Source organism: Macrotis lagotis, chromosome 5 (assembly GCF_037893015.1).
Source record: "Macrotis lagotis isolate mMagLag1 chromosome 5, bilby.v1.9.chrom.fasta, whole genome shotgun sequence".
Taxonomy (NCBI): domain Eukaryota; kingdom Metazoa; phylum Chordata; class Mammalia; order Peramelemorphia; family Peramelidae; genus Macrotis; species Macrotis lagotis.
In genome coordinates, this window is record NC_133662.1 from 219,344,176 (window position 1) to 219,371,129 (window position 26,954).

Below are 26,954 nucleotides of genomic sequence, written 5' to 3' on the forward strand. Positions count from 1 at the left end.
CACTCTCACAATAACCCCTCAAGACCTCTCTTGGGATATACAGCCCCCTTTTTAATATAGGGCAATTATCCCCAGCAGAAGGTCATCAATTGTAGAAAGAATGGTATCAGTTAAGATGAAAATAAATAGAGAAGCATAGTCTCTCTTAGCAGATCTGTCTAGAAAAGAGAAGAGCAGTTTAATATGAGTTTGTAGATACAAACTAATAACTGAATTTCTCTAATCCATTTATATAGAATCCATTTTGTAGATAAGCATGAAAATACTTAATGTTGGACTAGTTTCACCAATAACCCCGTTGAATTATGAGTCACTTACCACTGCTATTAGATAGATGATGTTTGCTACAGGAATGCAATCTAATTTTTATATAATAGAACCCTTGTTAGAACATGTTCATTATTACCTGGATGAAACCATATCCCTGGGCTGCAATATAACTAGTTTTGTTGTTTAGTCATTTCAGTCATGTCCAACTCTTCATGACCCCATTTGCCTTTTTTCTTGGGCAAAGAAAGATACTGGAGTGGTTTGCCATTTCCTTTTTCAGCTCATCTTAGAGGTGAAGAAACTGAGGCAAACAGTTAAGTGACTTGCCCAGGGTCCTACAGCTGGCAAGTATCTAGGCCTCAACTGAACCCAGGAAGATGAGACTTCTGAATTCCATGACTTTACCTACCATACCACCTAGCAAGCTGTGAATTTTAACCATACTTTGGTTCAAAATACAATTACATTCTAAGTCTATGATCATCCTTATGTCCATTAACGTGCTGATAAATGTTTAACAACTGGCTCTCTGGAGTAAAATTGTAAGCATGGCATAATTTTAAGTTTAATTTGCATCATTTTTTTTTATCACTTTCTTAAATCTAGACAATCAATTCAATAATAAATCAAGCCCTGATTTTCAGTTTGCCAATTTCCAATTTCCAATGCTCACAATGAAATTTTAACAATCAGCTCAAAGCCTGGCGGGCACATCCCTGCATCTCCCTATATCAGCACTATAAAGTTCAGTATCATATCAACAGCATGCTATAATGGAAAGGAAGCTGCCTACAACAGAATCCTGGTTCTAACTATACACTAGCTGGATGACCAAAGGCAAGCAACAAATTCCTAAGATTTCATTTCCTAATCTATAACATTGGAATAACAGTGTTTTACTCCTTTCTTCTCAGGCCCCTAAGTGGCACAGTGGATAGAGCCCTGGGACTAGAGTCAGGGAGACGGAATTCAAATCCAGTCTCTAATACTTATTAGCTGTGTGTCCCTGAGCAAGTTACTTAACTCTGTTTGCCAAAGTTTCCTCATCTGTAAAATGAGCTGGAGAAGGAAATGGCTGACCATTCGATGTACTTTCTCTTCCAACACTAATTACAGCTTCTTTTTTTTTACTTTCTTTAAAAAAATAACTTCTAAAGTAACTTTATTTAGGTCTCTTCCTTCATAATACCATCACAATTTTCTGCCAATATTTTCCCCAATATTTCCCTTCCCAGAGAGTCATTCCCCATATAACAAATGAAAAAGAGGAAAGAAAAATCAACATGACATTGAAAACATGCAATCACACCTTCTCAGTGAATTAGCAGGCAGTCCTTGATTATTTCTGTTAAGTGAAAAAATGATCACTATGAGGCCCAGTTAGTTCTTGAGCATGTAGTCCATCCCCGGCCTCATACTTGATGGCTTTCCAGCTTGGCAGCACCCATAAGAGCTTATGCTTGAGGATCCAGGGTCAGTCCCGCCGTGAGTGAGCAGGTGCGGAAGTAGGCCTCTGCCAGCAGGATTACAGGGAAAGCCATGTAGCCATCCTAATCAAATTTATCCCCAGTGTGCTTCAAAACTGAGCAAATTACAGAATTCTCTCCTCCAGGATATCCTATGACTTCAAGTCATGACTTTGGGAGAATCAAAATTACAGATATTGTCTAGAACATGGAAAGGCCCAGAGTGGGTGGCTGGAGGATGCCCATCTTTACCAACGATGACTTAAATGAGAGAGGTCGTGTAAAAGACACAATCCAGACCCAATCGAGAATGGAAACATATCCTGGAGTGTGAACAAGATCTAACAGTAGGCAACCTCAGCACTCCAGAGTATCCACAAAAGAGGAACATTTCCTGTGGGCTGGAGTGGATGAGCCCCCGTGGAAAGACTAGAAACGAGATGAGGCATGAAAGAGTTTTGACTTGCATGGGCAATGGGGTTGAAGCCAGTCAACTCCTAAGCCAACTGTTAAATTCTCAGTGTGAGTATTTACACCTCTGCAAACCAGGCTGTGACGCATTGCTTTACTGATTCTCATTCTAGACTCAAGAAAGTGATGGAGAAAATGCAGACTTTCAGAGAGCTGGTTGTTAAACATTTACCAGTATACCTTGCCTGTATTAGATCTGTACTAGCAAGAAGGAGAAACAATAACGAGAAGATGTTTATATATTTATTACGTTAAGGTTTCCGACACTTAACTACATTATCTCACTTTATCCTCACAAGCCTCTAGGGCAGATACTTTAGATATGCCCTTTTATAGATGGGGGAAACTAAGTCTCAATTACCCAAGACCGCATGGTTAATAAATGACAGAAAAAGCTGAACCCAAATCTTGCATATCTCTAGGTCCAAGCACTCTTCTCACTACAACTCACAGATCCACATTATCTAAGAATAATTTACACAAAGTACTTTTTTCATCAGTTTTATAATCTTAAGTCAGTGGGAGGAAAAAAAGACATCAAAATTCAGTTTTAAAATCTGGCCCAGGACAAAAGGCAACTAAATAGCTTCACTGTAAAAGGGAGTTGTCAAATACCAGGTGCAAAAAGTTCTATTTCAGATTAACTTTAATTATAGCACGCCACCTCAGTGGAGTTCAAACTCATTAATTAGCATCCACATAATTAATTGAAATTTTATCTTATCCCACATAGTGTCCCCAATTATTATTTTCTTTTTTGCTTGCTCTGTAAAGCAAGAAATGACTGTCCCCAATTCCTCAGCCAGAGGAATGCCTCCCCAACATCTCTGCCTCCTGGGGTTTAAGACCCCTGAGACAGAGTTGCCATTCAATTGATCCCCTCTGGGGCAAACTGCTGAGAACTGCAAGTTGCACAAGCAAGATTTGAGCGAGGGGATGCCGTGCTAAGTCGCCGGCCTCATTTTCTCCTCCAGATCTGGGTCCAGGGGCCAGATATGAATCAAGATGACTGAAGATGGCCCTGGATGTGGGACAGTCCAAGTTAAGTGACTTATCCAAGGTCACACAACTAGTAAGTATTGAAGGCTGGATTTGAACTCCCATCCTCCTGATTCCAAGGCCAATGTTCTATCCACTTGCACCATCAACTTGAGAGGCAGCAGATCTAGACAGTGTAGTTAGTAGAACATTAGGCCTTTCTTCTTAGGCCCTTCTGGGGTGTCTCTTATCTGATTCTAAAGCAGCATCAGAAGGTTGATTCCTCCAGTTTTCAAATCACGCTCCAAAAAGTGTTCATTCCCTCATTTAACTTTAGGATAGTGTCAGGTCTGGAGTCAGGAAGACCTGAATTCAAGCAAGTCCCTTAACCCTGCTTGCCTCAGTTTCCTCTTCTGTAAAATGAATTGGAGAAGGAAATGACACACCACTTCACTGTCTCTACCAAGAAAACCCCAAATGGGGTCAAGACATGACTGAAAGGACTGAACCAAAGCCCTTATCTTTATCACTGTAAGAAACAATAGGGGAAGAACACTTTCTATCAAAAGCACCAGCCCCCAGATCCTCTCTAGTCTCCTGTTAACCAGTTCCACGGCTGCTGGCCCGGCTTTGCTGCATCTGCCCCTGCTGGCCACCGCTCCTGGATGTGCTTTCCTAGCTCAGGGCCCTGTCTTCTCCCAGTTCTCCTTTTGCCTTTCAGACCATTCTTTCTCAGTTTCTGTTGTTGGTTCATTTGATGTAATACAGCTTCTGAGTGCAGGTAAAGGGTCAGGCTTTGTTTTCCCTACTTGCATTCTCATTCTCCTTTGCCCTCTGAGTGTCTGTGTGTGTGTCTCTCTCTCTTAGAGTCTCTCTCCCAGTCTGTCTCTGTCTCTTGCTAATCTCATCAGCTCCCATGAATTTAACTGTTATCTATGCAGATGTTAAGATGCTCCCAGTCCTCCTTTCTCCACTGAGCTTCAGTCCCCTATCAACAATTGACTAGTGGACATTACAGACCAGTTGTACCGGACACATCTGGAACTCCACACCTCCTAAACTTACCTCATCATCTCCCCCTGCCCTGCATCCTCCTCCTCCTCCAAATTTCACTTTTTTGGTGGAAAGCATATATATATCTCCTGTCTGTCTTACAGCTCCCACATCTCATTCTCTCTACTCATTTAGCTAATCATCCCCCAGGTCTTGCTGTTTCTACCCTCATAACACCCCGTGCCTCTGACCCCCTTCTCTCTACTCCCTTAATCCAGGCCCTTATGGTCCTTCTCTTAAGTGATTTATAAAAACCTCCTCCAGGCCTTAAGTCTCTCCCCACCCTCATTCATTCTTCACCCAATCTCAAAATGGGACCCCCCCCCAATACTCCACTCTACTGGTTACTAGGATAAAACATACAAGTTTCCCTGTTTAGTTTTCAAAGCCCAGCTGGCCCCAACCTATCTGTCCCATCTCATTAGATATTATCCCCCTCCTTGTGACCTGTTTGTCGTTGTCCTTCATAATCAAAGAAGACCATGACATCAAATGAATGATGGTGTGACACACAAGACCCTCTTGCTCCCACTGCCTGCCTCTGATTCTTTGCACAGTTTTTTTTCAGTCATTTCTGACTCTCTGTGACCCCATTTAGAATTTTTCTTAGCAAAGATAGTGATTTGTCATTGCCTTCTTCAGCTCATTTTATAGATGAGGAAGCTGAGGCACTCAGGGTTAAGTGACTTGCCCAGAGTCACACAGTTAAGACGTATCTGAGGATAGATTTGAACTCCTGAACGAGTCCTCCTGACCCCAGGCCTGGTGCTCTATCCTTGGCATACTAGCTGCCCTTATTTTCTCCTTGTAGAATCTTTCTTCCTGTAAAATGCAGCTCAAGCACCATTTTCTGCAGGACCCTTTCCTAATCCCTCCAAAAATCACTGCCCACACACAATACACATGTGTATATGTATATGCATGTATAAGCATGTGTGCACATACACAAAATCATTTTATGTATTTGTATTAACTCATTTGAGTTTCACAGAAATCCTGGCAGGTAAATGCTGTAATGCTGCCCAAGTTACAGTAGAGGAAACTGAGGCAAACAGAAGTGAAGTGACCTGTCCAGGGTCACCCAACTAGGAAATGCTTGAGGCTGGATTTGAATCCAGGTCCTCCTAACTCCTGGTCTAATGTTCTATCCATTGCACCACCCAGCTGCTTCTTGTCTTGGTATTTAATAACTTCATGCTGTATATAGTTTTAGCTATGCTTTTCGACCCCATCAGAAGATAAGTTCCTTGCCCTTAGACACTATTTCGTTCTTTGTATTTACAGCCTCCCTTTCTGGTAGAGCATGCAGCAGGTGCCTAATGGCAACAGCTGATTGATCTCTAGCACATTACAGGTTATCACAACTGGAAAGTACTGATTAACTCCACAAAGAGGCCATCCAGTCACAACCCAATCATTCCAAACCAATAAACGCTGGGATCCCAGGACCTGAGCTTTAGAGGGGGAAGGGACATTGGAGGCCACAGGATCCAACCACTTCAACTGACAGGTGAGGATTCAAATTCGGGTCTTCCTGACTCCAAATCCTACTTCTCTCCTCTGCCACACTTGCTGTCTCTTCATTTGTTCAAACCTTTTTAAGAGAGAAACCTATTTCTATGACACAGGATATTCCAAATGTCTTAGTGGAGTCTTAAGCTTCAAAAGCTTTTATAACTTAAACATCCCTAAGACCTTTGCAACATCCTGCATAGGAAGCCACACCATTCTATATGCTTCACAGAATAAAGAATTCATAATATTCTTCATTTACAAAAACAATAAATGTGGGGGAAGCCATGAAAAGAGTGGGGGGGTGCTTCTTGAGCTTCAAAACTGCAGCATCTAGAATGCAAACTGAGAAGCTTGTAAATATTATTAATTACACAATTACTATTAGGCTAGGGCAGCTAGGGGCACAGTAGATGGAGGCCTGGGTTTGGAATCAGGTCCTCTTCCTGAGTTCAAAGATGGTCTTAGACACTTCCAAGCCATGTGATTCTGGGCAAGTCACTTAACCCTGTTTGCTTCAATTTCCTCATCTATAAAATGAGATGGAGAACATATTGGTAAACCACTTTAGAATCTTTGCCAATGAAATCCTAAATGAGATCATAAAGAGTCAGACACAACTTAAAAAATGATGAAACAAAACAACAAAGGGACCTGGGATTTTTTTTTTACTGGCTAAGAACACCAAGAATCTCCTTACACCAATTAAGGTTGGCAGTTTCTCTGACATCTCTATTTAGAGTTGCTGATAGCTCTCAGAGGTTAAGGGACTTGCCCAAGGTATGGTATGGTTCAGAGGCAAGATATAATTCCAGATACTCCACTTATCAGCAGCAGCGCAGCGTGATGTCCAGAACTCCTGTGAATTTGTTGGTGTAGGAAAGCCCCAAAGAATACCATCCCTCCCACCCCACGTACATTAGCAATGGTTACGCAACTTTCCTACAAAAGACTATACCATCTAGCACTTTGCAAAGCAATCGACAAATGTGATCTAGTTTATTCTCCCAACAATCTGGGCAGGTAGGGGTCCTTAATTATTCTAATTTTACAGGTGAGGAAACTGAGGTAAACAGAGATGACAAGGTTCACACAACAAGTACATGGCTGAGGCTGAATCTGAATTCAGGTCCTCCTGACTCAGGGGTGGTACTCTATCCACTGTGCCATCTAGCTGCCCCTAACCCTACCAATCTTTAATTTCTTTTTTTCATCCTAATTTTAATTTCAAAAAAATTTTCAGTTCAATTTAACTAAAACAATTTTTATGATGTATTCAATTCGCCCTAATGCCATCTCTTCAGAGCAAGCACATTGCTCTCATGTACATCCCATTCTCTACCTAATCTTCAATCGCTGTTATCTACCTCTGACTCTGACTCCCCCCAAACCCTCTTCATCTCATGCTATCCTCCCTACTAGCTATTGTCCTCATTTTTCCTCCCCTCCTCAGCAAAACTCCTTGAGAAATCCGTGCACATCAAGGGCTCCGCTTCCCCCCTCCTGATAGGCCTTCTCCACTCTCTCTGACTGTCCCTCCTCAGCATTCCGTACTGGTTCTTCATCTGTGTCACATCCACTGACTATGGACATCTCCCAAGACTGTCCTGGGACTTCTTCCCTTTTCCCTTTCTATGAGGGGTTCTTCTGTAAGATATATAGCAGAAAACAAGAGAATTGCCATCATGGACAAAAATGCCATATTGTCTACTGGCGGCACCTATCTCATACAGATAACTCTTACCAAGAAAATTAAACTTATAAAAGTATCTCCATATATGTCATCTCTCATATGCTATCAATATATGCAAATATATAGTTTACATGTTACATTTACAAGTTTTTAAAATAGGTAACACCTAGAACTGAGAAGGAAGAAAAGGTTAAATTGTTTTTTAGAAACTGTATAAAACCTATGTAATCCCAAGGTGTTTTTTCTTTCTTTTTTTTATTTTTGGTTTTTGCAAGGCAATGGGGTTAAGTGGCTTGCCCAAGGCCACACAGCTAGGCAATTAGTAAGTGTCTGAGGCCAGATTTGAACTCAGGTACTCCTGACTACAGGGCCAGTGCTCTATCCAATGCGCCACCTAGCCACCCCCGTAAAGTGTTTTTTGAAAAACAAACAGAAACTCCTAAAATAAAAGCTATACATATGTGTACATACATCTATATATATTTATATACATATATTTATATTCATCAGCAGTTTTTCCTAGTGATGCTTTAAGGTTACAAATCATGGAATACCATAATTTTCAAAGAATCAAAATTTCAGGAGATGGAGAAACTCAAAGTAGAGGCACATGAGCAATGATGACCTCAGGAAGTGATGAAAAAGATAATATACAAGAAATGATCTGAAAAAGAAATGAATCAGTTCTAACAAGCGGAAAGCATTATAGATGGATAGCCTAGATATCAAAATGCCAAGGACGAAATATTAAAAAATCCGAAGAATTTGAGTATCTAAATTCAGATGTGTATTTGTTTTTATTTTTTTATGTCAAATATATTAGCAAGAATTGAACAAATGGGTTAAGATCAGCATCACTGAAGAGAATACCCAAAGTGAAAGGTCAGAGATTCATCTATTAGATTATCCACCTATAAAACATTAATTCTCCATTCTTTCGGGTCCACAGCAAAGTATAAATAAGAAGTACTGGTAGGAAAAACCAATGTGTTTTTTCTTTTTTTCTTCATGCTAGGTGATATTCTTGGCCTTTATTTTCAGAATGTAAGTATCAAGTCAGTGTTCAAAAATTGAAAACAGGCCTTGTACACTGGAAAATGGAAAATTTGGGAGCAGAAGGGCCCAAAGCATGAGCTGCCAAGAACAAAATGACTGCACATTTGCCTGCAAAAGCCAAACAATGACTGTTCTGCTGAAAAATCATCTTCAGGAGACAGCTGTGGTCGGCTCCACCAAAGCAGATACTCGATGACTTTCAGCCTGTTAAAATTGAGTCATCTGATGACTGACACGCATGGCTTTATTTCAAGGGAAGGCTTGACTCAACCTCCTCCATGATTAATGTGACTTTTATGACCCAGAAAAAGATGGAATAAAAATACAGTTTTAGAAAGAGATTCTGTAAAGCATTGTTCAGACCATGATACTCCCCTGACCAAAGCAGTTTTACAGCACCATCATTATTAAGATATTATGACTTCCACTTTGTGGTGTGCTCCAAAGGCTACATTCCTCCACCACAGGCCTGAAGTAGAAGAGTCTTTCTTTGGAGTTCCCTGCATCCTTCCCCAGAAGCTCCCAACCCTCAGGTGTCCAGTCCCTATCCCATCCCTAACACCCGGTTCAAAGATGGCAATATGAAGGTGCCTAGTGAACAATGGACCTAAGGCATCTAAGACAGGATGCTTTGGAAGAGCTAATAGGGTTAAAGTTAAATTGGAACAATACATCAACAGTAAGAATCTTAAAGTTAAAATCTGTAGGTCCTGGTCCTTCCCTCTCCTCAGATATTCAAATATTAAATCTCATTCGTCCCCTAAAAAAAATGCATTTTTATGCACTTAAGTCACATTTTCATTTTGGTAAAGTCATTTTTGTAGATCGTTTATATTTCCTACTAAACTGAACACTCCTTGAAGATACATTTTTGTCATCTTTGAATGAATAATACAAGTTATAGGCCTTGCATCCAGTAGGTGTCTAATAAATATTTGTGGCCCTGATTTGATAAGCACAGCAAATGGGACAGAAAAGCAAGATGAAGAGGCATGATATAAATTTCCTAGGTGAACTGCTATCAAGTATTAATTTATGATGATCTAGAACAGGTTTGGTCAGTTAAGGAGAAAGCCTCTAAGATCCACTGAGGCACAAAGTCTATGAAAACTGAATAGTATGATTTCAAATGGCAGAGCAAAACAGTTGAAGTTGGCCCACATTATTTAGTAGTATTTCAGATGTCTAAGGTTTTAGATTTTCTTCCAGAAGCACTCATCTTTTTTTTTTTGTTTTGTTTTGTTTTTGTTTTTTGCAAGGCAAATGGGGTTAAGTGGCTTGCCCAAGGCCACACAGCTAGGTAATTATTAAGTGTCTGAGGTCAGATTTGAACCCAGGTACTCCTGACTCCAGGGCCGGTGCTTTAATCCACTGCACCACCTAGCCGCCCCAGAAGCACTCATCTTGCAAGAAGTGGTACAGACTGGAGAGGCAATGGAGGAGTTTGGGAAGTGGCATGAGAAGATGCTCCAAAAAAATCAATGGGGTCAACAAAGGAGTCTAGAGAGTTCAGGAAAGTGAACAGATACCTAGAGAGATGTGGGTTCTGAGCAAGAGAAATAGTCTAGTGTTGTCAGAAGCGGCCAATATTAGAGAAATAGGAAAGGTTTGAATCAGAGAACTACAGGATTGTAGATCAGCAAAGAACCACAGAACTTGTCTTGTCCAACTTTCCATGATAAAGATATGGATAAAGAGATGGGTTGGAGGGAATGGAAGAAGGCAGGTAAGGAAACTGTGGCTACGGTGAGTGTGCAGGCTCACGGAAGGGAATGGGGAAACATGATCAAAGAGGAGTAAATGATAAACTGAAGGGGATGTACTAGGTCTGCCAGATGGTTGTCCTGGAGGAGGTATGGAACTGAGCATCGCCAATACTATTTCTGTGCCCTTTCATAGCTGTCTTTCTTGTCTGGGATGTACCCCTCAGTTTCTCTGAGAATCCATGTTTTCATATCCCCTTAATAGTGTCTGTCATACATACTAAATGCTTGTCACTTGACAAACCAGTTGGAATGAATGGCAGACTGGCACAGACTCAGGCCATGGCTAAATAAACCCACTCTGGATCCCAGAAATATCCTGCAGATGGAATCCTGGCTATCTGTGGCCTGCAGTGGCAAAGGGCAGAGAAGACCACGTTGCTGAGGCTCCAAAAAAGAAGGCTACTTCTTGCAGATCATAAAGGCACGCCTTTGACTTTGTCTTATCTGGGGTTTTTCAAGTGATCCCCGTTGAGCCAATGTTTGACAACGGAGTTTCAGCTTTGCCAGGAAGGGAGTGGGATCATATGAAGCATTCCCAGGTTGGAGCTACAAATGAAGGCAAGAGACAGACAAGGAGTTTGATCCTCAAATAGCTACAGACAAACAAGTGTCTTATGGGAGAAAGTGAGGGCAGCCTCGTTAGTAGGACATTACCCTAAAAGGGGATGTGGAAGGCTTTTTGCAGAAAGTGGCATCTGAGATGGACCTTGAAAGAAACCAGGAGGTAGAAATATGGGAATGGAAGGCCTTGGGAGATGGAAGGTCTTGTGCAAGCTTCAGGAAGCAGGTCAATTGTTGCTTCACTGAGAAGACTGGAAAGGTGTCATGGAGTTGCTTAGAAAGGCTTTAAAAGCTAAAGAGAACATTTTAGATTGATCCTAGGGAGTTTATCGATTAAGGGATGAGGTGGTCAGAAGATCAATCTGAAGCAGTGGCTCCACTGCGGAGGCCGAATGGCCTCTTCAGTACTGACACACTCCAGTGATCTCATCCGTGTGAACGTTCCCTCCCATGGTGCTGGCCGTCACTCATCCTCGCTGGCCCATCCCATGGAACTTTCATCCCAATGAGTTTGGCGGAGCATCCACCCAAAGGATGGATGGAGGCCTTCCTACTTTCTCCTGACACTGTGAGGATGCTCGGGAACTTTGCCCGTCTCCTCTTCCTATCATGCCTTTCCTAGTAATTCAGTTTTAATATAGTGTTGCATCTACTACCCCCACCCCCACCACCCTAGAAACAAAAGAAAACCAGTCACTCAACACAGAAAATATCCTTATACCTATAAAGTATAATTAAGCTGTAGTTTGAGCAAGTCCTAACCTACAGGCTGGTAATACCAGTTTGTGTCAAAGACAAGTGCTTTAGCACCCTCCCCACGAGTGGAATAAAGGCGACCAGGGAAGCTGGAGAAGCCTCAAAGCAACTCCTTTTGGTAAGGGGAACACGCTACAAATCACAGCGGGATTTACAGAAAGGGGTAAGTCGCCAGTAAGCAGTGCCGTTGGCACGGCTCTGTGACTTCGCAGGCGTGGCCCAGAGGGCAGCCCCTCCGCAGGGCTGGCTGTGCCAGCCGCCTCTCCCTATGCAGCTGGGCTGGGCTTCAAGGAGGAGCCGCCTCCTGGGCTCGGCCGGCCTGGGGCCCGGCTCCTCCGGCTTCCCGGGGAGCGCAGGCTTGGCGACTGCATTAGCTGCTAATGCGCGTCACGGCACTTTCCACCTTCCATTAAATCTCTCAGACGTGCTTCTTAAAAAACCCACTGAAGCACTCGAAGCGTCCGAGCCCGCCACCTGCCTGGCGTGGGGGAGCTGCGAGATCGAGCAGAACGCGCTCCTCCTAAGCCCCCCACGTGCGCCCGTCCAGAGTCCCCCCACGCGCGCCCGCCCAGAGCCCCCCACGTGCGCCCGTGCAGAGTCCCCCCACGCGCGCCCGCCCAGAGCCCCCCACGCGCGCCCGCCCAGAGCCCCCCACGCGCGCCCGCCCAGAGTCCCTGGGCCCGTCGGGCCGCTGCTGCTCTATTTGAGCCCTTCTGCGCTCAGACAGCCCTGCTGTCCCTGTCCCTGTCCCGGCCCCGGCCCCGGCCCCGGCCCCGGCCCCTTCCGGAGCTCCCCTCGCGCGCGCGGGCTCTGCTCCTCCGGGGCCCCCAAACGCCCCTCCGAACCGATGAGGGCTTCTGCCCCCCTGCCTCCCTCCGCCCCCTTCCGAGCAGGGCCAGGCGCGGCGCTCGGGGGGCGCGGGCCCGCGGAGGCGGCTCGGGCCGGGCTCCCCGCCGGGGCTCCCGGGGCCACCCAGCGCCGCCCGGCCCGGCCTGGGCTCGGGAAGCCGGTCCTGGCGGCTCTCGTCGTCTCGCCCGCTGCTTCCCGAGGACGTGAGTGGGGTTCGGGGGAGGCCCCGGAGGCCCCCCCAGGGGAGCGTGTCCTCCCCCCGCCGGCCCGCGGAGCCCCCCGGGAGAGCCCCGACGGCGGCGCTGCCTCTACCCCCGCGGCCCGGCCCGGCCCGTCCTACCTGGCCCCGGCGCTCCCCCGCCGCCCGGCCCGGCCCGGCCCGGCCCGTCCTACCCGGCCCCGGCCCGGCCCGTCCTACCTGGCCCCGGCGGCTCCGCGGCTCCGCGACGCTCCTCTCCGCGGCTCCGGGGCTCCGCGGCCCGGCCCCGCCCCCGCCAGGCCCCGCCCCTCGGCCCGGGACTCCGGGGCGGCCGCGGCCGGGCGGGGCACTGCGGGGGGCACTGCGGGGGGAGGGGCGGAGGAAGCCGCTGCGGGGCCCCCCGGGGTGGGGGCGGGAGCCTCCGGGGCCCCAAGTACAGGGACACGTCGGGCGGGGCGGGCAGAAGCGCGCGTGGGGGGCCGCCCCGGAGCAGCGCCCCCGCGGAAGCTCCGCCCGCCCCGATGCGCGCCCGTGGCCCAAGACCCCGAAGCCCCCTCCCCGCCGGGGCCGCCTCGGAGGGGAGGAGGCCGCGTGGGGGCAGCGGGGACCGCCCAGATCACAGCTGGGGCGCCGGGCCGCGGCCGGACCGGGCCGGGCAGCACTGTTCGTGGAGTCCGACTTTGTCGTCGTTAGTTTTTCTTTCATTCCACGAGAGTTCCTGCAGGACAGTGACTGGTGTTGCCTTTATTTGCAGCTAGCCCGGTAGCACCCGATAAAATGCATATTGTGAACCCCCATCTTTTAAGGGGTTTTTTAGGTTTTTGCAAGGCAATGGGGGTTAAGTGGCTTGCCCAAGGCCACGCAGCTAGGTCATTATTAAGTGTCTGAGGCCGGATTTGAACTTGGGTCCTCCTGACTCTATCCACTGCCACCTGGCCACCCCTTAATAAGGTTTTTATTTAATTATTATAAGGGATGGTGGTTGTACTGGGGAAAATAGGGTGGCTAAAAAACTCCCAGCCAAAGGTTGCGATAAAATGTGTTTTGTGGTTCAGTTGTGTCCAGCTCTTTGCTTTCTTGGCAAAGACCCAGGTGTGTTTTGCCACTTCCTTCTCCAGCTCATGGTGCAGATGAGAAAACTGGGGCAGAGACGCAAAATGACTTATTCTGGGTCACACAGCTAAGGAAGCGTCATGGGTTGGATTTGAACTTAGGGAGAGAAAGCTTCCTGACTCTATCCCCTGTGCTTACCTGGCTGCCCAAACAAAATGTATGGGAAGTATAACATTTGAATTAATAAAAAATAAAAGTACTGCTGCAACTCCCTCCCATAAGTCAAAGTCCTTATTCATGAGGAAATACAGATGTCACTTGGTAAAAAATGTATTATCTCTTAATAGTGAAAGGGAGGCAAGTTGAAACAACTTCAAGGTACTGATTTATGCATATTAACCTAAGAAAAATAAATGAAAACGACTGTTTATACTTGACCCTGAAAATTGGTTGTCTTTAGTAATTTACTATTATGCAATTAATTTTTTAAAATCTTTATGTGCCGCCTTTGTCACAGAAATTGCATTTTGGAGAAGTTTAGGAGACTGCCAATATGAGAGTTCCTTCACTAAGGAAAATTTTAGTCAGTTTGACTTGACTAAGTTCTAGGGTATTTGTGAACCAAATAAGAGAAAGTGATTCTTAAGAATCACAGACATTTAAGTGTTAGGAGAAGACTTTGAAGGCAGTTTTCCTGACTCCAGATACAATACCCTCATCAGTCTACATTGGGCACAATTGTGTGTGGGTCTATATAAATGTCTCTGTGAATGTGTGTGGGCACATGTATGTGTATATATGTAATTATGAGTGTAAGTGTGTGTATGTTATGTGTCTGTGAGCTTGGGGGGGAGGTGGCACATCTGCATCTGTAATTTTCATGGGTATAGGCATCTCCCAATGTGAACTGCCCCACACTCCCATGAAAACTTTCAATTCATCTACAACATATTTTCCAGTAAGAACTGACTCGTCCATGGAAATACAGCCATTCTATGTCAGACGCAGGATCTGAATATGGGTCTTTACACCACACTGCTTCTCTCTGGCAACTATTACCCAATGCAAGCTATTCCAAAAAGGGTGGCAGGTTGTCATTTGTACAAATATTTATACCTGAATTATTCAAAATGGAATTTAATCAAATGGACAGACGGGTGTATTAACAAAATATTAACATACCTAGGAAAACTATAAGAATGTAGGCTATGCTAATATATGGAAGTATGAAAAAAGTAGTTGGGCATGGTGCCTCATACTTATAATCCGTCCTACAGTGGAGGTTGAGATGGGGGGACAGGCACGCTCTCAGTGGGCTTAAAGCCCATTAAGGTGTCTGCACCTAGTCCTACATCCATGGGGTAGCCACCAGGCAAACCAGCCTCAGTGGGAAATGCAGCAGGTCAAAATCCCGTGAATTTTCAATAGTGAAGTCCAATCCATAAATGACCATTGTACTTCCAACCAGGATGAGAAGGGAGACCCCAACTCAGAAGAAAGGAAAGAAGGGAAAAAGAAAAAAGAATACTCAAAGCAATAATACATTGCTCAAATCTGGTTTTTTATATAAATTAGCAAAAATTGGAAGGATATTTGTAGCAATTTCAATAGAATTTAAAATCAACTAGTAGTTTTCCAAAGAAATAGGATCACAGGACTGCAGAAGCAAAACATACAAAAGAAAAACAACTTAGGAAAGAAAAAAATACTTTAGCCTCTGCTTATCTTGGGTTTGGTCTGTTTTTCCGTCAATTGTATTCATATGAAAGTATCCATCTGGCCAGTAGATGGCAATACCCTTGTATGTGTGGAAAGATAGCTATGAAAATAGAAAAAAAAGTGCTTCGTTTAGTCTCTAAAAGTTATATATAACCTTAATTTTGTCAACTAAATCATTTTTGGCATCAGTAGAGTTCACTATCATTACTGAAAGAGAGCCTGAGGTGAATCTTTGTTACAAAAAACAGTAGCATTTTACCTTTTGTGAAGTAAACTGCCTCCTTTATTATTTATATGATAATTATAAAAATTTCTTTTGTAAGTTCAGATTTTTGCTCACTGGATTTTTTTTTGAGGTTGAGGCACACCCACATTGCACTATAAACCTGTCTCAAAGACCAGGGCTGACAAGCTGTCAAAAAGATGACTTTTCCCATATGATACTGGAGTAGGTGGAGTATCCTTAAGCATGTTTCCTGGTCAATGAATAGAAAACAGAATCAAGAAGGAACTTATCCTGCCAATTGTACATTACTTTTCAAGTCTTATTTCTTTTTTTTTCCCCAGAGGAGTAGGCAAATACTATTCCAAATCTATGAGTTTCTCTAAGAGCAATGATAATCCAAAGGAAAGAGTTACCATATTTAATTTAATCAGTTCCCTTGAGACCCTCCACAATTAGATTGAGTTCATAACACCAGGTTTCAAAGCGATAGGCCATTCGAATCTGGGCCACATTGGTTTTCCGGATGTCATTTCCATGAGGGCCTTCCTCAAGGTAATTGTCTCCAAGAAACTTAGCTTTCTCCTAAAAGACAAAAGGAAGCAGAATGATCATTGTTTATTAGCCCTTCAATATTACTGTATAATAATTACTTCCTCCACAAAATCCCTTCCTTATGCTATCCCTTGGCAACAGGAAAAAATAAACCTTTTAAAAGGACTCATCCAGTGTTTCAGTGAGTAGTGTCTGATGAAAAGTCTAACTCTTGGCCAAAAAGCATGTCCAGACAGACAAAACAAAAACTTCCACTCCCTGCATGCAGTGGTTATACAGGATTTACTGGGACATTGTATTATATCAACCCATTTATGTCATCTTTGGGAGACTTCAGTATCCTCCTTAATGACCTAACACCCTGTTCTCATAGCTTGACCTCTGTCTGCTATTCCAGTGACCCCCATCTCCACCGTGCGTTGAACCAAGGTTACAGGTTTACACCACATCATCACCCAAATCTTCAGGATTCTGAACACTGAGATTTCCTTCTCTGACCCTGATGTCTTGTCCTTCCACCACTCCTTTTCTCTTTCCATTTTTGTTCTGTACCTTTGTGACCCTCAGGATTTTCCTTCCTCCTTGTTTTCTCAATCTAGTAACCCTGCTCTGCCCTCAATTCATTTTACTCAGTCTTGACTCTATGGTCAGCTATTTCACTAAGGATTACAACCTTCACCTTTGAATCTCCCTTAAATTTCTGTTGATCTCTCTCTCTGCTGACCTTAAAATGTGAATAAATCCTGTCAGCTGCTTCTCTGGTCCAAACTCCTCAATGGACATATCTTGATGGAGGAAATCAAGAAACCATGCTGACTGTGTTCAATACAAATTTAGTGATTTAACTTCAACTTGGCTCTAAGTACTACTGGACAGTCTTTTTATTCAGCTTTTATTACCATAAGTCACACAATTCCCTTAATCCACCAAATTTATTAAGTCCTCACTATGTGTCAGAGACACTGGGGATGCAAATACAGCAATCGCTTCCAACCTTCTTTTCCCAGGGACCCAATTCCATACATTAAATAGTTAAAGAACACTAGATGCTGATCCTGGGAACCTACAGCTCTGCTCTAACATGAAATAGAGCATTTTGCCTCTCTAAAACTGAGTTTTCTAATCTTTAATGATTAGAAAGGATGAGACTAAACCTGCAATTTTTCTCCTTTACCTTTACTTCCAACTTTACTGAAATGAAGAACATCTGATTTAAACTAGCTCTATTACTTTAACCCTCTAAGAATCCTCATGGAGCCATTTATCCTTCCTTTCATCTCTAACCTAGAACCCACCATCTCTCTTTTCTATAACCTTGTGCTCTCCCTCTCCCTCTCTCTCTGTTCTGTCTTCACTCTCTCTGTATCTCTTTCTCTCTGTCTCCCCTCTTTCTCTGTCTCTCTCTGTCTCTCTCTCCCTCTCCCTCCGTCTCTCTGTCTCTCTCTGTCTCTCTCTGTCTCTCTCTCTCTCTCTCTCTCTCTCTCTCTCTCTCTCTCTCTCTCTCTCTCTCTCTCCCCCTCCTCCCCAGCATCTTTAATCACTCACTGTTTTCCCTCTCCTATAAACATTCTTGGGTCTCCCCTCTCCAGCCCCCCAAATACTTCTATCTCTCCAATGTCTCTCGGGGCATCATCTTATCTCTTTCCTCTCCATCACTATCAAACTTTGAGAAAGGGTAGATAGTGTAGGCTCTTGGTCTGTAAGGCTAACCAGTCATCCACAGCCTTGCAGGCTGGCTTCTATTGCCACCATTCCAATGAAAGAAACTCCAAAATCACCAGTGACTTCCTTCACTCTAAAGGATGGAATTTACCTCAACCTTAACAACAATAGCATTTGATATTACTGATGAAACTAAGTAGAGCTAATGAATTTGGAATCAGAAAGGCTCCTGCACCAGTCATTTACTAGTTATGTGACCTTGAGTAATTCATTTAAGCTCTCTCAGCCTCAGTTTCCTCACCTGTAAAATGGAGATGAGAATACCACCTTCCTCATGGGGCTGCTATGGGGATCAAGGAGATAACAAATATAAAGTACTACTTTGCAAATTTCAAAGTACATCTAAGTATTAGCTATGATGATGATGATGAAGGTGATTATGGATTAACCTGAAAGTTCCTTTTCCCTTTACTTCCATGGCACTCTATCCTGCTCCTCTTCCTTTTCTGATGGATCCTTCTCTGGGTTCTTTTTCTCTTCTCAATCCTTAGACACAAATGTTCCCAGTTCTGACTTTGGTTCTCTATTCCTCTCTCTCCTTTCATGATTTCATCTTACCCTGATGGCTTCGATTATTGGGCACCACCCCATACACACCCCTCCTTCTTAAGGCTTCAGGAAGCAGTCAAGATTGTGGGCATATGGAGGTTTGTGTCCTAGGGATCAGCTTAGGGGTTTTGACTTTACATGATAAGTTTGTAGGAGAGGCAGGAGTTGTGGTGAGGTTTATTCCAAGTGTATGGAAGAGCTCTTGAGTCTAGAGGATGAGGACAAGATGGTGAGTTGGGAGAGCAGCTTCAGTGAAAGAATCACTGTGGATTAGGTGGGAGCTGAGCCAGAGCCTGAGTTCCATATGTTATGTCTAGGAATCAAAGTAAAAGGGAATGAGGCCTGAATGTCACAGGGCTTGCTGTAAGGGCTTCTACATGGTCACTGGGGTAAGGGAAATATACAGAATATTTCAACATGGAATGAGGAATCAGTGTAGTAGAGAGAATTCTGGAATGATCAGGGTTCAAATCCTGTCTCTGTATCTTACTAACCGTGGAACCTCTCTGTGCCTTAGTTTCCTCATCTACAATAATAATAATAAGAAGAAGAATATTCATAGTAAGGGTAGTTGTAAGGCTTACATGAGATCATGTGCTTCTTTAAGGTGCTATGTAAATGTCGATTATTATTTCATTGTTGGTAAAAAGTCAGATTTTTGTCTACAACTTAGATGAATCTTGGGTGGCTGAGTTTGCCTCAATTTCTGTTTCAGAAGATTAACTGGAATTGGAGTTAGGGGCACTAGGTACCGTACAATGTTCTTATCTGGATGCATGTTCCCTTCAAAATTTGCATTTCTCCCAACTTTCTTATTTCTGTGGCTGATACCACCAAGTAGCTCCTAGTCATCCACACTCATGATGTCAGAGACACCCTCGAGTCTTCCATCTCCTCTGCTCTATACATCCAGTCAGTGTTGTCGATTCTAGTTCAGCAATATCTGTCTCGTCTTTCCTGTAACCCCTGTATTTCAGGTCTTTAACTTTTCTTAACTAGATCATTAGACTTACTCCCAACTGGTGCTCCTGCTTCCATCTATCTCTGATGCAATCTATCCACCATAAATTACTTCAGTCATTCTAATGGATTGCGACCATTCCTATACTCAAAGTCTTCTCTGGTGCCCCTCTCTCCTTTGCCTCCCAAAATAAGTTCATCCTCTTGATTTTGGTGTTCAGAACCATCTACAATCAGGTTCCAACACAACTCTCCAGTTATATCTTCCCTATGTATTCTATGATCCAGTCAAAGTAGTCTACTCTCTGTCCTTTGTTCTTGTCCTACCTTCTTCCACCTCCACCCATGCCATTCTCCATGGTTGGAATGACCACCCTACTTTATATATTGAATCTAACCAGCAGTGGTAGATGCTTTTCAGTGTTGGTAAATATTTAATAAGTAACTTTCTGAGGAAAAAAAAAAGTATGTATGAAACACTTTTAAGTTCAGTCTCCATTATTAACATTTTCTCTGTCATTTTCTTAAGTCTAGATAATTCAGTGTGAGATCCAAATATTCACACTGAAAGGTTATCAGGACTCCCAGATACAAGCATCCTTGAAGATAATAGAGAAGGAAGAAAAATACTATTGGAAAGGTGCTGAATCCAAAGCTAGGAAACATTTGAACTTTGAATCCTACCTTCATCCTTTCCTAGTTGTGTGACCTCGGGGAAATCACTTAACCTCTCTATTCCCTGGTTTCCTCATCTGTAAAAATGGAAATCCTTGTAATACTTCCCAAGGTCATTGTGAGACTCAAGTGAGATAATGGATATCATATGCTTTGCACACCTTCAAGTGAGAAAATTGTTGGATGATGAGGATGGTGAGGAAAGGTCCTAGTTGTCTTAAAACCTCCTCCATGGAGCTTCCTTGACTCCATCTCCCCCAGTCCCCAACTTACAGATTCCAGGCACATTGCTCAGCCCTGTCTTTGGAACTCATACCCTCTCTTTGCTATACTTATTTATGGACACGTCTTTTCTCTTCCTATTAGGCTGTAAACTCATTGAGATGAAGATGGAGATTTGTATTCCCAGTCTCCTACCACTTCTTGCACAAACCAGTCCCTTATCATGTATTTGGAGAAGTGAATGGAATATTCCATCCTACATAAATCACCAGATGAGAAGAAGTGGGAACTACTGAAAGACAAGCAAACCTACCTTGTGGGACATCCCACACTGGAGGACACTATTTCTTGCCACTTCGCACATATCGCAGGTGCTCAATTTGAAGACTTGAGCAGCAATAGCATACTCTTCCATCAAAGGCTCCTGAAATCATTGACATGAAACAAAGTTTGCATGGATTAGCAAAAGAAATAAACATTCATCCTATACAGAAAGAAGATAAAAGGTCAATGTCAAAATTTTGCAGATGGGTACAGGGCACTGCCCCTTTGTTGGGGGACATTTTGTTTGCTTTGTAAAGTGGCAGAAAAATGTGGATTTTTTTGAGTCTTACTTCATAATTTGGACTGGAGTCACAGCTCATGAGGAGGCCCCAATTGGAAGTATTAAAATTCAGAGAACGGATGATCAAATGAGCATAGGAAAATAAGCTGATCCCAGGATAAATCAGACAACTTTAAGATAGCACTTTATAACCAGTTAGTAGACATCTAGGGTGCCAGGACTGGGGTCAGAAAGACCTGTGTTCAAATCAGGCTTCAGAAATTTAATTATCTGAGTGACTTGGGACAAGTCATTTAATCTCTGTTTGCCTCTGTTTCCCCATCTGTATGATAATGTTTACCTCCCTGAATTATTATGAGGATCAAATGAGATATTTGTAAAACTTAGCATAATGGCTGGTACTACATGGATGTTAGCAACAGAGATGATGATGATGATAAAACTTCACTAATCTGTCATCTTACTGAAGAAATAATGAATTAAATGATAAATAGTATCAAGAAAAACACTCAATTCACCACAGATGAGCCACTAAACCAACCATCTCTTGTGGAAAATGGAGGCGATACTTTGTTTTCTATTTCAAGAGAGGTTCAAATGGAGTTGTAAAATACTTTGCAAACATTCAAGAACCACCTATGTGCCTAAGTGTGAGCTGTGACTAACTGAACTCCAGGCATTTATCTCATTCTCGGACCCCCACACACCAGCTCCGTGATTGTGGACAAGTCACTTCTCTGCATCTCAGTCTCTTCATTTTTCCAATGAGCTTATTATTAATGACTATCTCATCCTACCTTAGCATGATGCCTGGGACATAGTAAATGTTTATTGACTCACAGAGTTTTTTTGGAAATTCAAATGAAATAATGCAACAAAAAATTTTCAAATGCTAGATAATAATAATGCCATTCTTTCATTTTTTGGAAGAAGTTCAGATAAAAATGGTCTTAGGATAAGTTACTAGGCGGCTGCTTTTCTTTTATAAATAACTTTATTTTGTAAGATTAGTTGTTTCTGAAACTGTGGAGTTTGAACAAAGACCAAGGACTATTTATTACCTTAAATTTAGAAAAAAAAACTGATATCTTATTGTCTGATCTTGCTATTTATTATACTTTATGTTTCTTCCTTAAGGATATGATTTCTCTCTCATCACACTCAATTTGGATCAATGTATACCATGGAAACAATGTAAAGACTGGCAAATTGTCTTCTGTGGGGGGTTGGGGGAGGGAAGTAAGATTAGGGGGAAAATTGTAAAAACTTAAAATAAATAAAATCTTTAATTAAAAAAGATTATTTGTTTCTGATGATAGTTAATCTTATAATTAAGATTTTAAAACATTCTGTGTGTGAGAGACATAATACAAAGGACACTAACTCTTCTATCAGGGTGTCTGAATCCAGATCCCACCTCTTCTTTGGGCAAGTGACCTAGCTCCCCTTTGCCCTTAGTTACCCCATCTGTAGAATGAAGGAGTTGGATAAGATGGGATCTGGGGTCCTTTCCAACTCTAGATGGAAGATTCTAGAACCAGAAAACAAAGTGAAATGATGGCTCCCAAAAGCTCTTGACTCTACCTTGGTGAAGTGGAACTGCATGGGATCATCTGTAGAGAGTGAAATCATCAGCCCTTTCTGGAGAAAGTCGAGAAAAGGGTTCTTGGCATATTCTAGAAAAAGGCTGTTGTTGCTTAGTGGAGACATAGCGATGGGAATCTGGGCTAGGAAAAACAGATATTGTAGCACAGGACTCTAAAAAGTAAAAAAAAAAATAAAAAAGAAATCTCAGTATAATTGGAGTGAAAATTAAAAACATAGAATTTTATTTAAAACCTAAGATACAGTTTCATCTTTAACATTTAGTAAAATGACCAGGTCGGATTTCTCTTTCTCTTCCTAGAAGCACCTTTTACAATTCAATAGCTTTGGCAAAGCATTTTGTAAAGTGTTTGGAACATAGCAATTAATAGATGGTCATTCCTCCCCAGCCCCACTCCCACCTTCTAATTTAATGAAGTATCAGGTCAAACTGCATTGGACATTGGGAAATAACTTTATATTGTAGGTTTTCTAAGCCAAACAGATGGCTCAGATTCATTTTTCCTCCATCCAGGAAGACTCTGACTCCCAGAAGAAGGGATGCATGCTACAAAAGGAAATGGTGGCCAGAATTAGATCAGAGAATGTAAAGGCTTTTTTCACAGTCCTAGGAATGGTACCTACTTGAGATGGTAATGGGAAGAAAAAATGACTTCTGTAATTCCCCTGTAAAATTCAGCAGTCCCCCTGAAAAGGCACCCTCAACTCACCTTTTTCAAGTTTAGGCCATGAGAGATGTTATCTGCTGTCATGAACGCCGTCATGAGGTGTGTGAGAGCTCCAGCCTCCCCACAGTGAGGACGAAACAGAAATGTGTTCATTCCTCGGGACCTAGAGAAAGAGAAAAAAATCACTGTCTGGATTGTGGGTGAGTAACTGGATGCCATCACAACTAAGGCAAGGTGGCTGGGGTTTTTTTGTTCTAGACCCCCAAGTTGGGACTGGTCTGGAGACCAACTATCTCTTTGCCCCAATCTGTTTCTGGTCTGAATTTAGGGGTAGGGGGTTAAAGAAAGTGTTGCCTGGGAAGGGAAAAGAGGAAGCAGAAGCAGGGTCATGGGAAAGGGAAGAAAGGAAAAAACAGAGGGAAGGGAAGGGCCTCTCCCAGAGCACCTGCACCGAAGGCCAGCCCAGGAGACCACCCCCTCCCCCACTCCCGCAAGTGAAATTGTCCCAGGTGCCAAGATTCCTACTTAGGGGGGTTTGCAAATGGTTTTATTTTGTCTCTGCCTGAGCAGGTCATGTAATAGGTGCCTAATAAGACTGACTGGTTGATTGGAAATTGGGCTGGTTGGTCACAATAAGACACCTACTATGTGTCAAAATCTGGACTATCTGGATACAAGGAAAGGCAAAAAAACAAAATATAGTCTCAGCCTACATTCTAATGGATGAAAATAACAAATATTTTTGTAAATCAGTTTGGGTTTAGTGTGATTTTCAATAAAGTACAGAGAGAAAATAAGGATGGGGATAATTGAAGACCTCAGTGAAGTCCATTTATCACAAATCATAACCTTCAGGATTCTTATGCTTCTTCATAAAAAATTTTTTTAAATGTTCTTAGAGGAAGTGGGGATTAGAAGAGAATTCAAGGTTTGAAGAACAGACCAGGAGGACTTTCCTTCTCAATAATATCTTCTACCTTCTACACCTGCCCGTCCCCCCAACCCATCCAAACCTCTGAGAAGAAAAGAAGCTTTTAGGGAGTATGAAATCTTATTATAATATTCCTTAATCTACTTTTTCCCCATATATATATATATATCTGTATATATATACAGATATATATATATATATAGCATTTAAGAAGACAAATGCTCATGAAAAGTTTTTGAAGTCGATTTCAATAGGTTTTTGGTTTTTGGTTTTTGTTTTTTGAAAGGCAGTGGGGTTAAGTGACTTGCCCAAGGTCACACAGCTAGCTAATTATTAAGTGTCTCAGGTCACATTTGAACTCAGGTCATCCTGATTCCAGGGCCAGTGCGCTATCCTCTGTGCTACCTAGCTGCCCCCAAGAGGGTTTTTTTAAAAAAAAATTTATTTAAGGCAATGGGGTTAAGTGACTTGCTCAAGGTCACACAGTTAAGCAATTATTAAGTGTCTCAGGCTGGATTTGAACTCAGGCACTCCTGACTCCAGAGCTGGTGCTCTATCCATTCTCAAACTTCTAAAGTATTCCAGAAACATTTATAAAGTCCTTGAAAGTTTCTCAGGGTTTGAAAATGTTGGTTTCTATTCTGAAGCAGATAAAGAAAATTAAATAAATCACATGAATAGCTCCAGATTGTGACCTCTAGAGATGACTCAGATCAGTAGATGGATCCTGGGCCAATCTATGGCTTCAGAGGACACAGAAATGGAAATCTGAAAAAGCCATCCATCCCCCTCCAGCCTCCTCCGACCTTCACTTACTTCCTCAAGCTGTTGAGCACCAGGATGTTTGCATACATGTAGTAGGCATAGTATGTGTAGGATGGGTTTTTTTCCACCGTCCAGTCCTGGGGTTTAGGACTTTTAGAAGAGAACATATGGCCGCTGTGTTTGGACTCATCATCTACACTGTCAAAGCCAGTAATCTGTCAGGGTCAATGTATACTATTAATTATTTCAGCACTTCTAGAAATCAAGAGCCAGAAATATAAGGCCAAAAAGCAAAACAAAACCTCCCCAAAACAAAAAACAACATACCAGTTCCTGCCCACAAATAGCTTGCCACCTTCAGGGGAAAGCAACATATACAAAGGGTAGATACCAAGTAAAGGTGGGGAAAGGAAGTGGGGGAACCAAGAAAGGCAATGAGATGAGATATGAAGAGATCAAGAACAGGGGGATTTGAGAAGGGAGTGAATTACAGGCATGAGGGATAGCCTGGGCAAAGGCTTAGAAATGAGAGATGGAATGGTAGGTCCAGGAAAGAGCATAGGTAAAGTCCACATGGCTCTAGATCATATGGCTTAGACTGCTGAAGAGATGACAAGGGACAATGTGTATCAAGCCCCCACAAAAGGCTGGAAGCAGACTGTGAAAGGCTTTAAACAGAGAAGTTTCTATCCAATGGATTTTCTGTGACCACAGCAATCTGTCAACCTCTAGAGGAGAGGCTCCAGGGAGAATGAGCAGGCAGCACCTGACAGTGTCCACAATTTACTCTTGGTGGGGTGGGGGAGACCAAAACCTGGGGCTTATGGGGATAGGCTTACACGTTTGAGAAAGATGCTGAGGTCTGGGTGAGCCTGAGGGTTGACAGTCGCCTCAAACACAGGCAGGAAGATGTTTTCCAGCATCTTACCAAAGTGTGGAAGGAAATTCTTAGACCGGAACACATCACTGCACATAAAATTATTCAGAAGTGATAAGCATTGGAGGGTTGGACTCAGCGGACTACTGAGGGGAGCCAGAAAGCCACACACTGGTCTACAGGCAGGAAGGCAGAGTTATTTCCATGCAGGATTCAACTTGCAAACGTGAACCTGTTACCACCCAAGGAGGAGTTGGGGTAGTGGGAGGGGACATGAATAGAGTTATGAGGGCATGGATTCACAAGGCCACATGTTCCCATCTGTTTCCATGAACCCTCTAAAGCAAAGCACAATGATTCTGGAGATGAGGCAAGGATCTAAAGATGAGCATGTGATGACTAGTTGTGAATTATGTTGAAAAGGGTTATTTGGATTGATTCTCCTGAGTGGGCAGGGTGGGTAGGTGTATCGGAAGGTTAAAGGCAGCTTTTGACAGTCGTGATTGGTGGACTCTTACTAGATCCTGGGAATCTGAATCATCCATGTCATGTTGGGACAGTGGATATTGTTGCTGACAAACCAGGCTGAGAGTTTGGTCCATTCATTGGGACTACGACCATAAATGGATAGCCGGGGCTCTGCATGTTGGTATTTGGCATCCTCCAAGTCTGCACCTACTTCCTGCAAGGTCAAAAGTCCAGGGTACCATTTCAGGGTAAAAAGCAAGGATTGTGAGCCAAGACTTCCCTCCCACCGGACCTTTAGGGCTTAGGCTTTGATATGAGGAAAAGGAAGACAAAGAAAACTGAAGATGGGAAGGGAGCCTTAGGAGACCTTGGGGACTTCAATGTCAAGGACAGAAAATGTAGGATTGATGGGAGTAAGAGTAGAGGTTGGTACAGAACAGATGAAGACCTCGGATTTCAGCTGTGAATGATCCCCATGATCCTAAGTGACTAAAGAAGCTTAAGAACTTAAAACTATGAGGAACCAGGAGGTCTAAGAGTAAAGCCCAATTCTCTAGATCCTTCTGAAGTCTTGAAATTAATGCAAAGCTGATTGACCTGCTTTCATTACTACTTCTGCCTTGTGGCTATCATGAGGGTAATGAAAGAAGCTGATCCTGCCTCTTCCTGGACTTTCCCCTCCCAATTCCTGAAAGGACAAGTATCCAGGTCCACACCCATCCCTGAACACTTGGAGAGGGATTTCTTAATGTTTCCAAACTGGAGGT

The 26,954-nt window shown here is 43.1% G+C and overlaps 2 protein-coding genes across 2 annotated transcripts in view; both read right to left on the reverse strand.

Annotated features, from left to right (window-relative positions):
• The window catches only part of DENND2C (DENN domain containing 2C), an 80,958-nt gene extending 68,039 nt beyond the window's left edge, over positions 1-12,919 (reverse strand). The window contains exon 1 of the mRNA XM_074188493.1: positions 12,850-12,919. The gene's annotated coding sequence lies outside the window, so the exon portion shown is untranslated. The remainder of the gene's footprint in view (positions 1-12,849) is intronic.
• A 2,416-nt stretch (positions 12,920-15,335) lies between these two features.
• Positions 15,336-26,954, reverse strand: part of AMPD1 (adenosine monophosphate deaminase 1) — a 30,615-nt gene continuing 18,996 nt past the window's right edge. The window contains exons 9-15 of the mRNA XM_074188496.1: positions 26,238-26,401; positions 25,682-25,808; positions 24,894-25,057; positions 23,189-23,309; positions 22,458-22,631; positions 20,622-20,732; positions 15,336-16,210 (exon numbers count right to left, since the gene is read on the reverse strand). Coding sequence (XP_074044597.1) covers positions 16,052-16,210; positions 20,622-20,732; positions 22,458-22,631; positions 23,189-23,309; positions 24,894-25,057; positions 25,682-25,808; positions 26,238-26,401 — 1,020 coding nt within the window. The 3' untranslated portion in view covers positions 15,336-16,051. The remainder of the gene's footprint in view (positions 16,211-20,621; positions 20,733-22,457; positions 22,632-23,188; positions 23,310-24,893; positions 25,058-25,681; positions 25,809-26,237; positions 26,402-26,954) is intronic.